This window comes from Rhipicephalus sanguineus, chromosome 9, assembly GCF_013339695.2.
Source record: "Rhipicephalus sanguineus isolate Rsan-2018 chromosome 9, BIME_Rsan_1.4, whole genome shotgun sequence".
Classification (NCBI taxonomy): Eukaryota; Metazoa; Arthropoda; class Arachnida; order Ixodida; family Ixodidae; genus Rhipicephalus; species Rhipicephalus sanguineus.
Window position 1 is genome coordinate 74,490,479 of NC_051184.2, and position 22,033 is coordinate 74,512,511.

The 22,033-nt window shown below is 49.3% G+C and overlaps 1 protein-coding gene across 1 annotated transcript; it reads right to left on the bottom strand.

Moving 5' to 3' along the window:
• Positions 1-3,074: 3,074 nt before the first annotated feature.
• On the bottom strand, positions 3,075-4,121 carry LOC125759944 (uncharacterized). Its single transcript, XM_049419472.1, has one exon. The coding sequence runs from the start codon at positions 4,119-4,121 to the stop codon at positions 3,075-3,077; it is 1,047 nt and encodes a 348-aa protein (XP_049275429.1).
• Between the last annotated feature and the right edge of the window lie 17,912 nt (positions 4,122-22,033).

Genomic DNA, 22,033 nt, shown 5'->3' on the forward strand with positions numbered 1-22,033 from the left:
TGGTACAGGGGCCTATAACATATACAAGTGTCGCAGGCTTCGACATACGTTTTTTGTATCTGTGTTCATGAAAAGGAAAGAAAACGAACGAAGCTGTTCCGAATCGCGCACGCGTTATGTTCAGTCTCGGAAACGCCATGCCGGGCGCTCGACAGCCATTTCCTACATCGACAATATCAGTCGAATTTCAGCAATGCTTATCTGGATCGGACCCTGATTGTCATATCGAACACGGATGGGCGGTAAAAAGGCCCAAGACCATCGGTAACAGAGCGGCTGCGCCGGCAGCTTCGGAAGGATGGCAAAACTAGCTCAATAATTCATTCTAAAAAGACAGGGCATGGAAACACGGACACAAGAAGGAAGTGGGGACACCACAAGCGTTTCTGGTGTCCTAAATTCTTTCTTGTGTCCGTGTTTGCACGCCCTGTCTTTTTAGAATGAATACTTACCAACTAGCTCAGCTCTCTGTTATTTTTGGCTCAATAAATGCTAGCGACAGCAATCGGTTCCGCCGATAACAGCTCAAAGGTGGGAAACTTGCCGCTGTTGCTACGTGAATCACCGGCTCAGCAGACATTGACTGTTAGAAACATTGAGTCGTGGCTGCCGTAAAACCGATCATGTCATTGTGTGCTGTGGGAAATAATGAACAAAAATAGTTGTTATATACCGTTTACAGCAAGTGCCTGTTTTTGCTTAAATCGCTGATGTACCTACCAGCGAACTTCGCTAGGAGTTTGGAAGAAAATAATCGATGATATGTAAAGCCACTGTTCATTGCCAATGCTCACCTCAAATGCCTTGGCACAGTAAGTGTCGCTCTCTCCTCGACCACGTCACTTGTCCGGTGCACTGACTTCTGACTGCTTCCAGAGCCGTTAGATATGATTGGTGTCGCGTAGAAGCTGCTGCTACTGCTGCTGCTGCTTTCACTGCTGTTGGTTCTGCAGGCACCACTGACATTACTGCTGGTTCTTTTACTACCGCTACCATTGTTCCAGGCTGTTGTGCTGCATCTGCCATTGTTCCTGGCTCTTGTGCTGCCGCTGCCGTCACTGACGTTGGATCAGCTGTTGTCGTTGTCCCTATTGTTCTCTCGGTGACTGCGGTAAGATCCGCTGCTGCCATCGCTCTCACTACCGCTGCCACTGGTTATCTCGTTGAAGGTGTGACTGCTGCTATGACTGCTTGTTCGGCTGCTCGTAGAGCTGTTGCTGCTGCTATTTGTCATGGAAAGAAATGCGTGCATTAGAGCAAATTCAGACGAACATACTGTCCCGCTGCATTAACAACTTTGACAACTGATATACCTACAGGTTGTTCTTAACGCTAGCATATCTAACTAGACGAGTGCCGATAACTCACACAGAACCTGTGCACTTGACATACTATGTTTTTTTTTACAACCAAGATGTTAAGACTAAAGAGAAGTTGAGTTGTACATGAAGCATACAACCTTCTACATACTCTTTCTTGAGCAACTAAGTTTTCTCGCGCTAGTACATGAAGGAGAGAGATCTAGAGCGTGCAATCCTTAAAACACTGTTGCGCAGCTGCTACTTCAGTCGAATTAGGCGCTACTTCGCATTAGATCAATATCGCTGAAGCCGATACCCTGGTAGTTGAGGCAACGCTCAGGAAGTGATTGCCAGTTTCAGTTTCAAGGAACATGCGCGCTCCTTGCACTCGCCCTGCATCTTTACACCTAGTGGAACTATGCATAGCGGATGCGGATGTTCCTATTTCTTACCACTCACAAGGTTTCAGGTATAGAAAAATAATGTCATTAGAGTGAACCTGAAGCTACACTTCGTTTGTGTTTCTATTTGTTAGAATTTTAAATCCGGCTAAGCGCGTGGAATGCTTAGAAATGATAACACGACGACGGAACAAAATCATGCTGTAAGCACGGCACACACAAATATGCGAATGCTGCTCGAAGATTTCGCTACTGCCACCGCGCGACCAGCCGTCATGCAAGAAAACACATGCCGTATTCATATGATGTGAACAAGGAGGATTTTGCGGCAACCATGCTTCTCGATGCTGGGCACCCTCTCCATATGCCTTTTGTCAGTGACGCCATGAAGGCTCCACTGGTACCACTGCCATTCCTTTTGGCACCACTGCTGCCGCTGCCATTCTTGTCTGCTGCTGGCTCTGCTGCGGTCGCTGCCATTGCTGCTTTCTCTGCTGCTGTCACTGACATTGCTCCTGCCAGTGCTACTGTCGCTCTCATTACTGCTGGTTCTGGTGTTGCTCATGGCTCTGCTGCTGACTCTGCCGTTGCTGTTGACTCTGCTGCAGCAGTCATCATTGTTGCTGGCTCCACTGCTACCAATGCCATTGCTGTGGGAACCGCTGCTGCCACTGCCATTCTTCTTGACTCTGCTTCTGGCACCGCGCCAATTGCTGTCGGTGCCGGTGGCTACCCTTCGTTCGCTGTCATTGCTACTGGCTCTTATGCAGTCGCCGCCATGGCTGCTATATTTGCCATAGCTTATGGCTTTGCCGTAGCTTATGACTCTGCTATAGCTGACGTCTCTGCCGTAGCTTACGGCTCTGCTGTAGCTGACGTCTCTGCTGTAGTTTATGGCTTTGCCGTAGCTGACGTCAATTCCGTAGCTGACGTATCTGCCATTGCTTAGGGCTTTGCCGTAGCTTACGGCACTGCTAGTGACTCTGCCATTGCTGTCGGCTCTCTTGCAGCCGCCATCATTGCTGTTGGCTTCATTGCTACGACTGCCAATGCTGCTGCCACTGCTGCTGCAGCTCCCATTCTTATTGTCTCTGCTGCTGGGTCCATTGTGGCCACTGTCGTTGCTGCTGGCTCCACTGCGTCCGCTGCCATTGCTGCTGGCTCGACCGCGTTCGCTGCCATTGCTGCTGGCTCGACCGCATTCGCTGCCATTGCTGCTGGCTCGACCGCATTCGCTGCCATTGCTGCTGGCTCGGCCGCGTTCGCTGACATTGCTGCTGGCTCGGCCGCGTTCGCTGACATTGCTGCTGGCTCGGCCGCGTTCGCTGACATTGCTGCTGGCTCGGCCGCGTTCGCTGCCATTGCTGCTGGCTCAGCCGCGTTCGCTGCCATTGCTGCTGGCTCGGCCGCGTTCGCTGCCACTACTGCTGTTTGTGCCGCCTTCACTGTCATTGCTGCTGGCTCTGCCACGTTCGCTTTTATTGCTGCTGACTCTGCTGCCTTCGGTGCCACTGCCGCTGGCTCTGCTACCTCCGGTGCCACTGCTTCTGGCTCTGCCGACATCGGTGCCACTGCTGCTGGCTCTGCCGCCATCGGTGCCACTGCTGCTGGCTCTGCCGCCTCCGGTGCCACTGCTGCTGGCTCTGCCGCCTCCGGTGCCACTGCTGCTGGCTCTGCCGCCTCCGGTGCCACTGCTGCTGGCTCTGCCGGTGTCGCTGCTGTTGTTGCTGACTCTGCTGCCGTCACTGGTATTGTTTCTGGCACTGCGGCTGGTCCTGCCTTTACTGTTAGCGCTGCCACCCCTGCCATTGCGGCTGCCTGCGATGTTATCGCTGCCATTTCCGCGGTCTCTGTTGATGCCATTGGCGCGGGATCTTCTCTTGCAGTTGCCATTGCTGCCGACTCTACTCCTTTCGCTGGCTCTGCGGCTGCCAGTGTCACTGTGACTCGCTATGTTGCGGTCGCTGTCATTGGTGTTGGCTCTGCCGCTACCACTTCTGCTGAGGTGACTGCTATTACTGCCAGTGCTGCTCGCTCTAAGGCTGCCACAACCGTTTCCGCTGCTGTTGCCGCAGCTATCGCTGTTGGCTCTGTGCCTGCCGCTGGCCTTCCAACTGGCTCTAATATGATCGCTGTCATTGCTGTTGCCTCTGCAGCTGCCGTCGCCATTGCCGTTGACACTACCGCTTGGACGGCGGCTGTCACGGCCATTTTTGCGGGCATTTAGCCTTGCGCTGCCATGAGCACTGGCTCTGTAGCTGCCGTTGTCATTTCCGCTGGCTTTGTGCCTGCTGCTGAGTGCTGTTGTGTATGTGCTTCGCGCTGCCATCGCAGTGAGCTCGGCTACAGCCGCGCTCACTGCTCTTGGCTCCGCTGCAGGCCCCGCCAATCGTGAGGGCTCTGCTGTTATTTCTCCCATCACTGCAGACTCTGCTGCTGTCACTTCTATGGCAGTTAGGTTCGTTGCTGCCTCTGCTCTTGGACCTGCTAGCACTGTCATTTCTTTTTGCTCTGTTATATCGCTCGGCTGTGTTGTAGTAGCTCTCGTTGTGGGCGGTGACACTGTCGCTGTTATTTCTGATGTCTCTGGTGATGTCACTGCGACTGCTGTTGGCTCGGGTGGTGTTGCTGCAACTGCTGTTGGCTCGGGTGGTGTCACTGCAACTGCAGCTGTGTGATGTGATAAGTGGCCGTGTGTGAAGGGCCGAGTGAACAGTGAAGCGCGGGAAACGCGTTTGAACGGCGCGCCTCTGAGACCATCGAGGAAGACGACAGGTGGAATCGGCGCGAGACGCGGTGGAACGAGACGGGAAGAAAAGAAGGGGAAGAAGATAGGCAGACGTGCCCGGCGATCGAAGGACCAGGGCGCGGGAACAGAGACTTGTCGGGTTCCGGACTCGAGGTAGCAGCAGGTTCCCACCTGGGGCCAAACCAGCCGTCCAAGCACCTGTGGCCAAACCAGCCGTCCAAGCACCTGTGGCCAAACCAGCCGTCCTCGTACCTGGGGCCGAACCGGGACCACCTAGAGCCTGGCGTGGTTGAAACGTCGCCAGGACGTTCCCGCCGGGCGAGCCACGTGTCTACCCATGAGAGCCTCGGCCAGCATTCGTGAGCAGCGTGGCAAGAGCCATGCGCGTTCAAGGTCAACGACCCCGGTGGTGAGCAGCGCTGCCGACCGCAGCTAGCAGCGCAACTACCACGCTACCCAGGCATCGAGTGCCTTCACTCAACGTCGTTGAGCCGTCAGCCCTCTCCCAGGACTTGACCTCCGCTATGCCCCGGAGAACTCACTCTTTGCTTCGTTCAATCGTTGACTTCTCGTTCGCACTCTTAGCGCTTGTTCTATTTCTTTACTATCATTAGAGTTCCATCATCCTCTGTAAATACATTAATTTTCTTCATGCATAAACGGCCTCGTTATTGTCCCGATGACGGATAAGTCATCGTGGTTCTTTTCCCACAAACACGAGCACGTCGTTTAGAGCTCTGTCTCGCCATATACAGCTCGTCACATTGGCGTCCAAGACGACAGGACGAAGCCGTTTATTGCGTTATTAGTCGCAGGAGGTGCATTTCGCTAAGAGTATAGAAGACCGATCAAAGATGAGTTCGGATCTAGTGAAACTGGCATGGCGCATGGGGCTAGAAGGAGCTGAGCTCAAGGCTTGGGTAGAAGAACGGGAGGCTCAAGCTCGAGACGATAGGGCGGCAGAACGCGAAGTAATTAAGGAGAAGATGGAGCAGATGGAGCTCGAGCGGAAACTTGAAGCTGAAGCTCAGAGGACTTTACAGCTGCGTCTGCAACTTGCTCAGGCTCAAGGCGGTAGAGAGTCAGTGGTAGCTGACAAAGGCCGACAGGTTCGAGCATCGTCTAACGTCAATCCTCACAATTTTATGCCAGGGTTCAATGAGAACCGGGATGACTTAGACGCGTACCTCAAGAGATTTGAAAATATTGCTACCGGTCAAGATTGGCCAAAAGACAAGTGGGCCACGGCCCTTAGTTTGTGTTTGAGTGGAGAAGCGCTCAGGGTCTTTGGTCGTCTGGCTCCAGAAGAGGAACTCGATTACGACTAAACCAAGTTGGCGTTCTTGCAAAGATTTCGGTTCACCGCAGAGGGCAACCGTGAAAAATTCCGGCACAGCAAACCACAAGATGGTGAAACGGGCGTGCAGTACGCCGCGAGGCTAACAAATTTCTTTGACAGATGGGTCGAGATGTCGAAGACGGAAAAAGAGTACTCAGCCGTTCGGAACCTCGTAGTAGCGGAACAGTTTATTAACAGCTGTCATGATAAAGTGGCACTATTTCTGCGAGAGAAAAACTGCCGCAAGCTGGCAGAGATGGCGGAAGCCGCCGACAATTTCCTGGAAGCGCAGCTACAGACAAACTTGCAGATTTTCCGGGAAAAAGCGGAGAATACCTCGGCAGGAAAAGGCGCAAACACAATATCAAAGGTTCCAACTCGATGTTTTGTGTGTGACAAGCCCGGCCACTTAGCTGCAGAATGCCGATCTCGGAAAAGGCAACCATTCTGTGGGTTTTGTCACAAATCTGGGCACGACAGTCAAGCGTGCACCAAGAAAACCGCCACCACGCGAAAAACGTCATGTATATGGTCGCAGAACCAGAACTGTAAGGAAGTCAAGGAAGTAGACGACGACAAGAGCGAAGATTGTATGGCTAGCGCTGTGAAGATGAGACCAAAGATGACTAAGCGACCGATGCCAGTGTTGCAAGGCATCATATTTGGAAAGATGGTATCAGTATTGCGAGATACGGGAAGTGACACGATGGTTGTGCGTCGTTCTCTTGTACCAGACGAAGCACTTACGGGAACCACGGCTACGTTGTTCTTGGCGGACGGAAGCAAAATTACCGTTCCAGAGGCAACGGTGGAAATTTTTCCCCCTACTTTTCAGGCGTATGCACCGTAAAATGCATGGAGTCCCCATTGTACGACATCATCGTGGGAAATGTACCCGGATCACGTCAGGCTCATGACCCAGATTCAACATGGGAAGAGAGACTGGCTGCAGCGGAATTGGATTCGGATAGCACGACCCGTGTGAAGTATAAGAAGAAAGGCCAACATTGGAAACCCTTCTTGAGTGGCATCAAGAGTGCAAGGTCCCAGCCAAACTCAGCAACACTCAAGGTCGACACTTTGAAGATGACGAGAGAGGAGCTGAAAGCTGCGCAAGCAGAAGATAACACCTTGGATACCTGCAGAGACAAAGTCGGACAAGTTTATTTTGGAAGAGGATCAACACGGTATTCGTTTACCGCAGAAAAGGGGCTACTCTACCGCCATTACCGGTTATCCTCTGGCAAAACGGTGAAGCAGCTGGTCGTTCCCAATAATATGCGTAGTCAAGTGCTTGAGATGGCTCACGAAAGTCTGATAGCAGGACATCAAGGCATCAAACGAACGAAGGATCGTGTGCTGGGATCGTTCTATTGGCCTGGAGTACAGGAAGAAATTAAACACTACGTTCGTTCATGTGATGCATGCCAAAGAACGTATCCAAAAAGTAAAGTAGGCAAGGCACCACTGGGCCAAATGCCACTGATTGATACTCCATTCGAGCGAGTATCGGTAGACATTATCGGTCCCTTGAAACCAGTTTCTAACAGAGGTAACCGATACATACTGACGATGGTTGACTTTGCCACCCGCTACCCGGACGCAGTGGCTCTGCCCGCTATTGATTCGGCGACTGTGACAGAGGGCCTGTTGGAAATGTTTTCGCGCACTGGATTTCCCCGTGAGATTCTATGTGATCGGGCGTCCTGCTTTACGTCCGAGTTGATGAGAGAAGTAAATGACTTGCTGTCCATCAAGCATCTGAATTCGACACCCTACCACCCCAGTGCAATGGGATGATGGAAAGATTCAATGGCACGCTGAAACAGATGCTGCGTAAACTCTGCCAAGAGGATCCGAAATCATGGGACCGGCTGCTGATACCACTCCTGTTTGCGTACAGAGAGGTACCTCAAACCAGCATGGGATTCTAGCCCTTCGAACTTATCTATGGAAGATACGTTCGAGGCCCTCTCAGCAAATTGAAGGAGATGTGGACAGGTGAACACATCAGCGACGTAATGAAAACAACATATGGCTACGTCTTGGATCTTCGAGATCGTCTTGAGAAGACCTTGCAAGTAGCCCATGAGAACCTGTCCCAAGCAAAGAAAACCCAAAAGAGATACTACGATCGGGGGAGCAAGAACCGTCAACTCGACATTGGAGAACTTGCTCTGATCCTACTTCCTACCACGGAAAACAAGTTATTAATGCAGTGGAAAGGGCCGTTTAAAGTCGTCGGGAAAAAGGGTAACCACGACTATTTATTGGATCTGGGACATGACAACAAACTCTTCCACATAAATATGTTAAAGCGCTATGAAAAACGGCAGCCGCAAACAACCTCTCAGACAGCATCTTTCATGGTCATGTAAGAGGAGGAAGCAGACAAACCTATACCAACTTGCAAGGTTTCCCGAAGTGTTGGCGTGGAAGCAATACTCATAGACGAGGGATTGGAAGAAGAGAAACGTATTCAGCTCCGCAAGATCTTAGCTGATTATGATGATGTCTTTTGTGACATCCCCGGAAAGGCGAACCTTTTGGAGTGCCGCCTTCAGTTAACAACTTCTGAGCCTATTAACACGCCCCAGTACCCGCTGCCGATAAAAATGAAAGAAGTAGTCGAGAAGGAAGTTCAAGACATGATGAAGCTTGGCGTCATCGAGCGCTCTAATTCTCCTTACAATTCACCACTAGTTCTTGTCAAGAAGCCGGACAACACTTATCGTACGTGTGTGGACTTTCGACGTATAAATGAGATCTTAATATCTGATCCGAGCCTATACCACGAATGGACATCATGTTCCGGAGGTCGGCACCAAGAAATACTTTTCGAAGTTTGATCTGACCAAAGGATATTGGCAAGTCCCACTCCATCGGGCTTCTAGACCGATAGCCGCCTTCTCGACACAATCCGGACATTATCAATTCATATACATGCCATTCGGCATCAAGACAGCGTCCGCCGTGTTCACGAGGTTAATGAGGACCCTTCTTCAGGGCATTGCAAATGTAGTCCACTACATAGATGACGTTCTTGTAGCTACAGAAACCTGGGAGGAGCACGTCGACAGTTTGCGGCGCTTTTTGCAGCGCGTCCGCCAAGCCGGACTGACCATTAAGCCTCAAAAGTGTGAAATCGCTGTGGAATCTATCGTATTCTTGGGTCATCAATTAGGAGGCGGAACTATTCAGCCAGTGGAAAGTACAGTGGCGAAGATAGCGAACGCAACTCGACCCGAGACAAAGAAGCAGTTGCGGTCTTTCCTAGGATTAGCTGGATATTACCGCGATTTAATGCCCAGATATGCAGAGAAGGCCCAGCCTTCTCTGCAGAGAAGGCCCAGCCTTCTCTGCAACAGAGTTGACCAAGAAAAGAGAGAAGAACCAGATTTTGTGGACCCCAGAAAGAGAAGCGGCTTTCAAGACACTGAAGCATGCCCTTGCGTCGGGACCAATAGTACGAGCTCCTGATCCGAAACGCATCTTCGTACTGCGTTCGGATGCGTCTGATACTTGTATCGGGGCAGTTCTCATGCAGGAACACGATGGCATACTACATCCAGTGTCATACGCCAGCCGACAGCTCTTGCCCCGAGAACGCAACTACTCCACCATTGAACGAGAATGTCTAGCACTAGTCTGGGCAATAGAAAAGTTTCACATCTTGTACGGAACGCAGTTTGTCGTACAAACGGATCATCAACCGTTGCAATATCTAGCTAAGGCGAAGCACCTGAATAGCAGAGTACTAAGGTGGAGTTTGGCTATACAGGAGTATTCTTCTGTCATTCAACATATTAGAGGCCTAGAGAATGTAGGAGCCGACTTCATGAGTAGGTTGTAACATAAGCCTGCACGGAAGTGTTACAATGTTTTTTTCTTGTGTGTATTCGAACATTTCTTGTGGACTTCTTGCGGACGTCTGTTCACCATGACAGTGCAGTGTTCTTGCGCGGACAAGTGGTCAATGCGCCTAAAACATACTTGCAAAGTTTTTTTTTAGAAAAAAAAAACATTTTTCCCGAAAGAGGGGCATGTGTGATGTGATAAGTGGCCGTGTGTGAAGGGCCAAGTGAACAGTGAAGCGCGGGAAACGCGTTTGAACGGCGCGCCTCTGAGACCATCGAGGAAGACGACAGGTGGAATCGGCGCGAGACGCGGTGGCGCGAGACGCGGTGGAACGAGACGGGAAGAAAAGAAGGGGAAGAAGATAGGCAGACCTGGCCGGCGATCGAAGGACCAGGGCGCGGGAACAGAGACTTGTCGGGTTCCGGACTCGAGGTAGCAGCAGGCTCCCACCTGGGGCCAAACTAGCCGTCCAAGCACCCGTGGCCAAACCAGCCGTCCAAGCACCTGTGGCCAAACCAGCCGTCCTCGTACCTGGGGCCGAACCGGGACCACCTAGAGCCTGGCGTGGTTGAAACGTCGCCAGGACGTTCCCGCCAGGCGAGCCACGTGTCTACCCATGAGAGCCTCGGTCAGCATTCGTGAGCAGCGTGGCAGGAGCCATGGGCGTTCAAGGTCAACGACCCCGGTGGTGAGCAGCGCTGCCGACCGCAGCTAGCAGCGCAACTACCACGCTACCCAGGCATCGAGTGCCTTCACTCAACGTCGTTGAGCCGTCAGCCCTCTCCCAGGACTTGACCTCCGCTATGCCCCGGTGAACTCACTCTTTGCTTCGTTCAATCGTTGACTTCTCGTTCGCACTCTTAGCGCTTGTTCTATTTCTTTACTATCATTAGAGTTCCATCATCCTCTGTAAATACATTAATTTTCTTCATGCATAAACGGCCTCGTTATTGTCCCGATGACGGTTAAGTCATCGTGGTTCTTTTCCCACAAACACGAGCACGTCGTTTAGAGCTCTGTCTCGCGATATACAGCTCGTCACAAGCTGGTTCGGGTGCTGTCGCTGCAACTACAGCTGATTCGGATGGTGTCGCTGCAACTGCAGCTGGTTCGGGTGGTGTCGCTGCCACTGCTGCTGGCTTGGGGGTGGTCGCTGCCACTGCTGCTGGCTTGGGGGTTGTCGCTGCCACTGGTGCTGGCTCGGGTGTTGTCGCTGTCACTGCTGCTGGCTCGGGTATTGTCGCTGCCACTGCTGCTGGCTCTACTCCTGGCTCTGCCGCTGCTCCTGTCATTCCTGTGAGCATTGCTTCCGGTGCCACTACTTTTGGCCCTGTTGCTGTCGCTGCTATTCGCTGTAGAATAGCGGCTGCCATTATCGGTACTATTGGCTCTGCGGCGTCCCCTGCCAATGCTTCTTGCACGGCTGCTGCCGCTGCCGTTTCTGTTGACTGCGCTGGTGTCGCTGTCATTGCTATTGGCTCTGCAGCTGCTGCGGTCATTGTTGATGGCTCTGCGCCTGTGGCTGTCATTTTGGATGGCTCTGCGGCTGCGGCTGTCATTTTGGATGGCTCTACGGCTGCGGCTGTCATTTTTGATGGCTCTGCGGCTGCGGCTGTCATTTTTGATGGATCTGCGCCTGCGGCTGTCATTTTTGATGGCTCTGCGGCTGTCATGGCTGTTAGTACTGCGTGTGCGAACGCCATTATGGGTACATATGCTGCAATTTTTATCATTGCATTCACTGCTTTCTCTCTTGCTACCCATTTCTCTACTATTGGCTCTACTGTTGCTTCCATTGTTTTTCGTTCTTCTGCAGCCCCTGCAATAGCTGCTGTTTCTGCCTTTGCCATTGCTGCGGGCTCTGGTGCTGCTATTGCTGTTTCTGCCTGTGCCATTGCTGCGGGCTCTGCCTCTGCCATCGCTGCTGACCCGGCTGCTGCCACAGTCATTACGACTGTCTTTGTTGCTGCCATTGTGATTACTGCTGGCTCTGCTGCCGCTGTAGGTGTTTTTGGTTCTACTGTTGCCGTTTTGATTGCAGCTGCCACTGCGGCTGTCGCTTCCATTACTTCTGGTTCTTCGGCGGTGGCCGCAATTACTGCTTGGTCTCTTGCTTCGACTTTCATTACTGGTGATTTTGCTTCCAGTGTCATTGCTTTTGGCGCTGCTGCTCCCCCTGAAATCGCTGCTCGTTCTGCTGTTGCCATTGCGACTTGCTATGGCTCTACCATTGCCGATATTGGTGGCTCTGTAATTGCTGCTGTCCTTGGCGCTGTCATCGCTGCTGACTTGTCTGCTACCTCTGTGATTACTGCTGGCTCTGCTGCTGTCATTGTTTTTGGCTCTGCGGCTGTCGCTGCGATTGATGTTGTCTCTGTGACTGTAGCTGTTATTAGTGCTGCCATTTCTGCTGTCATTACCGACTTCTCGGTTCCCATTGTCATTACGACTGGCTGTACGGCTTCTACGATTATTCTTGGCTACGCTGCTTGCTCTGGCGCTCCAACTGATATTACTGCATTCCCTGTTGCTACAGCTGTCACCACTGTTGGTTCTGCTATCGCTGTCATTGTTTTTTCCTTCTGCTGCTGCGGCTGACAGTGCTGCTGCCTCTGCAGCTATCGCTGTCATTTCTGCTGCCACTGCGCTTGTTGCTGTCATTGGTGGTGCCACTTCGGCGGTCGCTGTCATTAGTGGTATCATTTCTGCAGTTATTACTGCTCACTCCGTTGTGGCCATTGTCATTACTGTGGGCTCTGCGGCGGCTATGATTGTTCTTTTTTCTACTGGGTCTGCTGCTGCTCATTCTTCTCCTGGTACTGCCATTGCCGTTGCTGCGGTATCTGGCGCTGCCACTGTCATTGCTCCTTTTTCTATTGGTACCGCTGTCATTACTGCAGGCTCTGCTTCCACTGTCTTTTTCTCTGTTACTACAGCTGCCATTGCTGCTATCTCGGCGGCTTCCACAGTCAATGCCGCTGCCTCTGCGGTGGTCGCTTCCCTTGCTGCTACCGTTAATGTTTTCGCTCTTGCTCCCGTTGTCATTACTTTTGGCTCTGTGACGACAACCATTGTTCTTGACTCTGCTGTTGCGTCTGTCATTGTTGTGCGTGCGGCTGTCGTTGCGCATGTAGGTGGCTCTTCTGCTGCTGCTGATGTTGCTGTTGGCTCGACGACTGCTGGGGTCATTTATGCTGGCTCGACCACTACTCTTCTCATGCCGGTTGGTTCTCCTGCTGCCACTGAATTTGGTAATAGCTCTGCTACCGATGTCATTGCTGTTTTTCCGGCTCCTGCCATGGGCTTTGCTGTTTTCTCTGCTGCCGCCTCTGCCGCTAGAGCCGTTGTCAGAGCTTTGCGTGCTGTTGCCATTGCTTCTTCGGATGCTCGGGGAGCTTTTGGTGCTGCTGTTTATAATACAATAAAATATGCTATATATAGCAACATGAAACGCAAATATAAAACAGCAATGTCATAACAGTAGCAATGTAGCAAGATAAAACGAGTGAAAAGGAATAGATGTTAAGCAAAGCGTAGTATTCTATAGTACAATATAAGAAGAGCTGCAAAATGGAAGTTTAGATGAGTATGAGGGAAAGGCTAGCACCTCTGCTCTTTCTATCAGTCTTCGCAGCAGTATCGCGTGGCTCCCTATTTTCTGTATTTTGCTAACCTTTCGGTTCGAACGTCAATTATTGCGCACCATAATCTAAGCGTTGGTCCTTTTATTAAAGCAGCTAAGGAGTATTACTTATTACCCTCCTCCTCAGCATTGCCTTTTCTGTCACCCGCAGAGCGCGCTACCTTCGCTGGCGACCGCAGAGCACTTGAAGGGTTCAATTGTGCTACCTCCATGGCCGGCACATTCAACACCACAGCGTGCTGTCGGTCAATGGAGATGAAGCGAATCGAGGAGAAGCTGGCATCTGCTCCGCCATATGCCGCAACACTGCCAGCCCTTGTCATTTTATACTCTGTGCCCCGACATTCTGAGAACGCAAAGAAGTATACAGATAGAAAAAGTATGCTATAACAATAACCCATATGTCTGACCTCGGCTATGAGGTTGTGTCTTCAGGGCTGACTCTACAGCGGCAGATGTATAGATCCTGGCCGTGACCGGATACCGAGACTCCGACGTTCAAGGCACGACGAGTTGAGGCGACTCCGTGCCCCAGTTGCCTTACATAACTTAGAGAACGTTGCAGTTTCATATGTAGTGAATAGCTTGATTTCCAACAAGCAGCGCACTAAGGCAATTCATGGCGTTCGAAAACAGAAACATCGACATAATTACTTTCGCGCAGCTCACGTGAACACAGAGCATGTTGTAACACAGGCAGGCGAGAATCGCTGTCCACGGGAATTTCAGTGGCGTAGACTAGACATTTCCAGTAATATCAGTAGCCGGTGCGACGTATAATGAAACAATGCTGCGTAGCATTGAAGCGGGAAGTTCAAAATTCGATCGGCTGCGCCGCGAAAATATTATTGCACACCTGAAGCTGAACAAAAGGATAACTTTTTTCGATGGCTCGTTTCTTGTTAGATAGAACCAATGAGTTCTTCAGGCAAATAAACATTGGAAAGCACAGGGGCTAATAATTCTCTTTAACGTCAGTGTAGTAAAATCACGTAACTTGAAATAAGTTAAAGCGGAAGGTAAAGCGCCCTATCTGTCGTTGGGCTAAAATTGGTCTGCAAATGATGCTTAGGACTTCCTTCACCGGCTCAATGCGTTTTTACAAAATCGCCGAAATCGCTTTCGGACCCCAATTTGCAAGTCGAGAAAGTAAGTGGTGCATTTAGTTTCAAGGTACGTGAGTGCTCATAATGGCCGCATGAACTCTAACGTCACACTTATACACAATTTAGTAATTTTATGCGACAACTTTTATGAAGTAAAACATTGTCACGTGGTTATGACGCTAAAGGAAGAAGAACTCCAGCAGGTAAGAATGAAACGCTTTATTGGGAGAACTAGTGACCAGAAGGACGAAATGACACACTCAGTGGATCGATAGTCTCGAGCGCAATCGTCGGTCGTCGAATAATCTGATCATTAGCGCAACGCGTCGACTTTTGTACATCAGGCAACGAACTTTCAAGCGTCATCGCTGGTGCTCGCGAAAGCTCTGGAACAGAGTTGACATTACGCGCAGGACGCGAATAGTCAACAGAAAGATCTCGAACAGTCGCGAAGCCTCCGAATCATTGGGGCGTGGTGTGCGACAAGCGCCCTAACAGTTTTTGTGGGTGAAACCCGAATACATAAAAATAACGCAATAAACGCTCGTGGCAATAATTACAGCGAATGTTCGTAGTTCACGAAAGCTTCCTATTTTATTTATTCCCATTACAATTACTTGACGCTGGAGTGTACGGGCGATCTCGCAGTGCTCCGCAAACAATAGAAGCTTACAAGCTAAATAGAACAGAAAAAAAATCACCTAAGCACGCCACACTTCATCGGATTCTGCTCTGCTAATTCGGAACTGTCGCCACGCGGCCAGCGGGTCTGCAAGGTAACTCGTGTCACATGGATGCCTAGTAGGAAATATACTTTCGCGACAACCCTCCTCCACTGAGCTGCCCACCCACTCCATCTACCTTCTGACCTCATTGTTTAGGATCCGCATGCACTGTTTTTTGCGTTATTTATTCAAATTTGAATACCAGACATCTGCGTGTTGTAAACTTGGTGCTGCGGCCAGGTGTCGGCAAGCGCGCGACCTTTCCATGAGCAGTTTCCGCCCCTTTGTGGGAGTACATTATCAAGATGGTTCGTTCTTGAGATATAGTTCTGGGTTTGATTATGAGGTTTATTGATTGTTCTCCTAGCTTGAGATGTGGCTTACGCTTTTACAATATAGGGGTGTTACCTGACCCTTGTGTATTCGAAGGGCTGAAGTACAAATAAATAAGAGAAAATTTAACGCATTGGTTGCGCCCAACAAGACTGATAAGCTTTTTTATTGTCATGAATCAAGTTTACGTAGTTTCGATACAATAACTGGTTACAAATTGGTGGAAGCAACACAAGAAATTCATGACATGTTCTCCATGAACAGATTGTGCAATAGGTTCAGTTAATGAGACCCGAGTTCGGATAGAAGGTTCACAAATGAACCTACACTCAAGGTCTCGCACAGTTGCACACCTCAAGAATCAAAAGTGGAATAATCTGTTGCCACAATGGGCATACAGCGCATATTTTTGAACAGTATCCTTCACTAATAATTACTTTGGCAAAAAAACAAATATGAGAAACACAGTAATGATGGACATACAGTTAAAATATCAAGAGTGTTAACGGGATTGCCACACGGGCTAGAATTTCGTTCACCGCAGCGCCAGTGCTGCGCTGTAATGCTGACGCTTATTTACATGCTCACCGATGTCGTTGCTCGGCGCGCACCACCTGCAGCAGCGTGTCACGTGTGGATTGCAGCGCTATCGCTGCGGTAAACTACGCACCGAACTACACACCGGGAGGCAGTAAACCTAATCCAAAACCCTGTTCAACGTAGCGCTATGCCACAATCCTACGCAGTCCTCGCCGGGCGCCATTGATCGTGCTGCTTGTACAGCAGGGGTTAGCACCGGAGCCATTTGCAGCACTCTGATAGCGCTGCCGTTGGGATCTGGCAAAGCCAGAGACAGGCTCAGTCACTTCCAGTCACTTGGCTAGGCGGAACTTCGAACGTACCGTGCACGACACTTTCTCACCTCCCCCGCCTGCCTCTTCATATACAGCAATTAAATTTTAGGGCTGAAAGCCACATTGCGAACAAGCACGGTTGTATGTTGATCTTGTAAGGCATTAAAGAGTTCCTGTGTATATTCCAAAATAAAAGTTTTGGGTTGGCACTAACTACAAGATAAACGCCACCGCAAGATTATCTTGTGGTTGACACTAGCCACAAGATAACCACAAGCAAAAAACCACAACATAAAACGATCGATAAGCGAAATGAAAGCTGACAGTGCAGGCTATCAAGATACCAACGCGCAAGGCGGACGTGTCATTGCGGACGTATGGTATCCGGATCAAATTGGACCGTGCCTGCCAGGGCACTAGATTCACAGCTGCCGGCGTCAGTGCTCCTTAGAACACTGTAACACGTCCCATTGGTCACCTGAACAGCCGCCACGACAAGTACCGTCAATGTGTTCCCGATGTCGCGTCCAAATTTGTGCGTACTGCAGCAATAGCGTCTGTTCGGTCTTCCGGTAGTGCGAAAGCATAGCGTAATATCGGATGGCGTGTGCCATGGCTGCCGCCACGTCACGTGGCGACAATATGGAGGATAAAAACAAATAAAAAATCGTAATCTATGTCCTCAGAGATTCCGGAACTGCCCCTCGCTAAGCCTACAGCATTGATGGGAGTATGGTACTCGGAAGAGGTGCTGAATCAAGGCGAAATATTTGTTGTCGGAACCGAAGGACATGAATCTAAAGCAACTAAAGGTACCAGTTCGGAGCTAATTAGTCACAGAGCGCACAACGGCCACTTGATAGATTCGATTTGGACGGCAATCGCTTTCAGCGACGCGGCCATCTTTACCGGGCACGCGCATGCGCAGTTCACACCCAATATCTCGGTACTCGCAACGAACTTTTTGTATAGCGTTGTGCCGTACAGACTAAAATTCTCTATTGTAGTCCAGTAACACGTAAACCTAAATTACCTTTGGCCGAAATAAGGGAACATCCGGCGACATGTCGCAACAGCAAGCTGCTATCAGCAATTATTTTAGCCTTGCTTGATAGAAATTAGCTCCAATAGCTGATATTACCAATCAGGCAAAATTTAGCAGGTAACCAGCGCCGCTAGTATGGGCCAAGAAAACGCCTCTAGGCATTCGCTAGCCCTTGCACAAGTTTAACCAATCGCGCTAGGCTACTCTGTAAGGTACAATCAAACATGAAGCAGGAAATACATTCTCATCCTGTAATGGTACTGGTATTTGCTATGGGCTTAAACACACCGATTCCTGTATATCACCACAATTTAGAAATGCCCGCGTGTTGACGCGGAAATGGCTGGGAACGGAGTCTGTATCCAACAAGAAGCTATATTGTGAAAACATCCCGTTATACAGTGTGCATATCTACAGCTTCATAAGCGTGTTCACAAAGGCAGCCGGAAATAACACACATGAAAGAAAATTCAGCAAAATACACTGCAGTGTGCTTGTCTGCGTTGTTTCGCGAACCCTTCGTCAAGATGCATTACGCATTGGCTAAGCAAACCCAGTTTCTGAAGCTTTTAAAAATTATAGTACGAGAAACAATAAGCAGAAAGAATTAAAAAGTGTGAAAGCTCACCTCGGCTTGCAATTCGAGTTGTCCGGAAGGGTGTCGTTAGCGGTTAACACAGGATGCAGGTATTCATGTCTTCGTTTGCGAGGCATGTTGACTTCCTCCTGGTCGAGACACTACTGGCGTCTGTTCGCCATGGCCCCGAGGTGAAATCCGTGTGCATGCGCATTCAGTCGTAACGCAAAAATGCAATCAAACGTGTTCACTTCGCCGACTTTAGATACTACGTCATCTGCTTTTTTTTCTTTTTCTTAAATATAAAAGTCACAGTTACGCCGCAACGGCGAAGCAATAAATGCGATAGCAATAAGTTGTATTGTAAAGCGAAGAACGGAAAGCAGCTCGAAATTGCCAGCGCGTCGCTCGAGCCCAAAGGGCGCACGAAAAGAACGCACACGTGACAAGCCCGAACTAATGCATCACAGCTCGACACTTGAATCGCACTGCTCAAACATAAAGCAGGACGCACGAAACGAATGAACAGGTACACACTAGACGAACGCGAACTAATTGTCACAGTTGTTACTTATTTTAGTTTGAACAGCGCGGTCCTTTCGCAAACGCGGCCGCTGCAGCGAGCGAAGCGAAGCCCCCCACCGGCCGCTTCTTCTTTCCTCGAGATAAGCGCACGAAAGCGACCACACCCTGTAGAGCGAAGAGCAATGCGTTCGCAGGAGCGGGGCGACGATATTTAAAGCGCACCACACACGCGCACGTCGCGCCATCTATGTGGCCACTAAGAAAGCACGCTGAATTACATGGTGCATATAAATAACTCGCCGTTAGCCGGCTGAAAGACGGTGCTGTCGTGGCCAAACGTCTAACGCGGCGGGCTGCAAAGCGAGAGGTCGCCCGTTCGATTCCGCGCATCGGAAAGAATTTATGAATTATTTTTCTTTGTGGCTTTTGTATATATATACATACTTATACATACACGGTGAATGACGGCGACGGGGACGGACATTTTCCAGCCGAGACTGTCCATATAATTGCTGTCGCAATAAAACCACTGGAACGTCAGAATGCTTGACGCTTTGCATCGCGAATATTTTGCATGGTGGTTCACTGGATCGAACTGTTCATGTTATCATCCGAGGTTGTCGTCCGTCAATGAAAGTAACATAGGTTGAGCATGAAAAATATTTTCCATATGATGTTTTTATTCCCGAAAGTGAAATGTTGCGACATCTGCGCAAACGTTGCTTTCCGTGAAACAATTGGCCCATATGCAGTTTTGTTAGGTAATACAAATTTGTATTAAAAATTTGATGACGGTCAAATTACAGTCATTTTGCACACGTACTCTACGTCGAGGCGGAAATACTTTGCCGCAACTAAAATGACATTAACGAGACCAATTAACAGAAAGTCGTGAAATAACTGTTAATTTATGACTTGTGGGCAGTTGCTTACACTAAGAAGCTGTGGTTCGTGGCAATTTTGGCATACCATTTTTTTAGAAATCGCGAAAGTTGCACATCATTCCAGACGTTCGCCGCAAAATTTCAAGGTCGAAATTGCAACTTATGGTGCCCTGCGCGCAGAAAACACGGCCTCCCTGTTACGTAAGACAGGCACTATACGTGATAAGAAAGTGTCGAAATTTGAATTAAGCCGCGCCGAAGAAGAATATTGTCAGGGAAATCGCGAAGCATTCTGAAATGCACAAGTACAAAGCCTATTCTTCGGGTTTGATGCGTGGTGCTTATCCGTTTGTTTCTTATTCTATAAACACGAGCGAAAAACTATTTCGCCTATCTGCAAGCAGGCGCACCGCAGCGGTGGTGCCTGAGTTTTATGCTTCACAGAGAAAGAGGAGGTTGGTAAGGCGGTTTTCTTGCGCAGAGCCCGACACAAACAGATACGCACAGAACACCACACACAAAAGTAAGGCTATCTGCTGGCGAAAGTAGGACGACTTGCCGCTTTTTACGAAAAATACGGCCACGAGGCGTATTGATTCGAATTTCAGCGCGTCCCTGTAACAGGCAGTTCCGATCTGACGTAACAAAAAGGCCATGTTTCCTGCGCGCTGGGCGCAATCAATTTTGATTTCGCCCCTGAAATGCGATGATGAGTATACAGAATTTGGTGCCACTTTTGTGATTTCTAAAAATTAGGTATGCCATAAATTAGCACACGCCACAACATTCAAATAGGAGCAACTGCACTGAACTCGTACTCATCAAGTCACTTAACGAGTTTTCGATAAATAGTCTTGTGAATGTCATACTAGTTGCGGCAAGGTATTTGCGCCTCGACACAGAGTATGTGTGAAAAAAGGACTCTAGCGTGACTGCCACAGATATTTTTAAGAATCTGTGTTGTCTAAAAAACACCCTGTAGACTACAGATACACTTCTACGAAGAGCAGACAGGGCGATGTGTTAACCAGGTATAATGGAACATAATAAATCGCTAAATGAACGCTCACCATGCCATGGGATCATCTTTGAACTGTCGATAGTGTAAACGCATGCCAAAATTTCATGAATACGAAGCTTTATAGAGGCATGCTAATGAAGTAACGCGTCTGATGGTTCAGGCCTGTCATATCAATAATATTCACGAAGCATGCACTAAGCCGCGCAAGGCTTAAAACAGTGAATCTAGATGATTTGAAGAGTAATCTGGTTGCTTCTAGGTTGTTTCAAGGCCTTAGCTAGGTGATGCAGGCTGTTTGTATGTTGCTTCTAGGACATGTGTAGGCCTTAGCTAAATGATTCTAGGGTGTTTCTACGTTATTTCTCAGCGCAGAGAGGTTGGAGTTAAACCACAGCCAGACGCCACACGGATGTCCAAACTCCAGAGAGAGAAACTCGCGCAGAAGCCAAGCGTTCGCCCCTTTGATACATCTACGGGCACGCAGTCTCCGGCATAGGCATTTCCATCGCTTCCGAGTCTTCTCGCTGCCGCGGTTACTTTTCTCGTTACCTAGTACTCTCGTTGTACGTGCTCGGTGTCTTCGACTCGCCATCGTGGCTTCGCAGCCATTAGTTTTTGGGCTAACTGTTGCCTTCTACATTTTTAGTGGACCAGTGGCGATTAGTAGAATTTACTCAATTTCTGTGGCACATACCGGCTTATGATAACGAGAGCTTTTGCCTTTTTCATTTTTCGTGGGCCTGTGGTGAGTAGTGAGATTTACCTATTTCTGTGGCGCATACGCCTTTGTGATGATGATAGCTTTTCGCTTCTTCGGACAAGGAACGATTTGATAAATGGCTTTGGTGTTCATATTGGTTGCACATGCCTGATCTAACCGTCGATTATCTTGCATTAAGAAGAAATCAAATGTCTGAACTGGTATTTCTCACGTCGACCCCCACGTGTGCCAAATCGATACGTATCGCCTCTCGCCTGGGTATGCGCAGATGAGCTTTTGTGCCCACTTCCTTTTCCGCCACTGCGCCCCTTTTAAGTTGTTACTCTGCGTTTTTTTTTCCTGACTTCTTGTGCCCGCATTTGCACATCCACCGTCTATTAACTTTATAGCAGCAAGCGCAAACGTCGCTCGTTTGAAAATCAGCCTCTTCGGTGGAATGTATCTGCTTCTGCAGATGGATCATCAACAATTCTAACGTTTTTACTTGCGCTGTGCTATGTTCTAGATTCACACCACGGAAGTTATTTTATTCAAACGATCATCGACCTTCGAGAGTTTTCCCTTACTTTCAGTGTTGCTAGTGCGAAGCCGTACAATGAGTAACAGTCTTAGAATAGAAAATTGAGCGAGTTGGTATTGATTCATACTTAGGACTGTGCAGCGCTCACAAAAAAGGACAAGGAACAGAAGAAGTACACAGGACAAGCGCTGACTCTCAACTGAATTTTTATTCCGGAAAACACAAAAAAGTAAACATGAAGAAAAAAATGGAGTCACGTGACTTGTACTCCGAACGAAAAACGAAGCGAACATTCATGGCTGTCGCCTCGTAACATAGCATGCGCACAACCACTGTCTGAACCACAGTTCAGACAGGCGAAAGTCACTCTCAGTGAAATAGAAGAACATTTACACATGTTTCGCTCCATATATACGAGGCTGCCTATAATT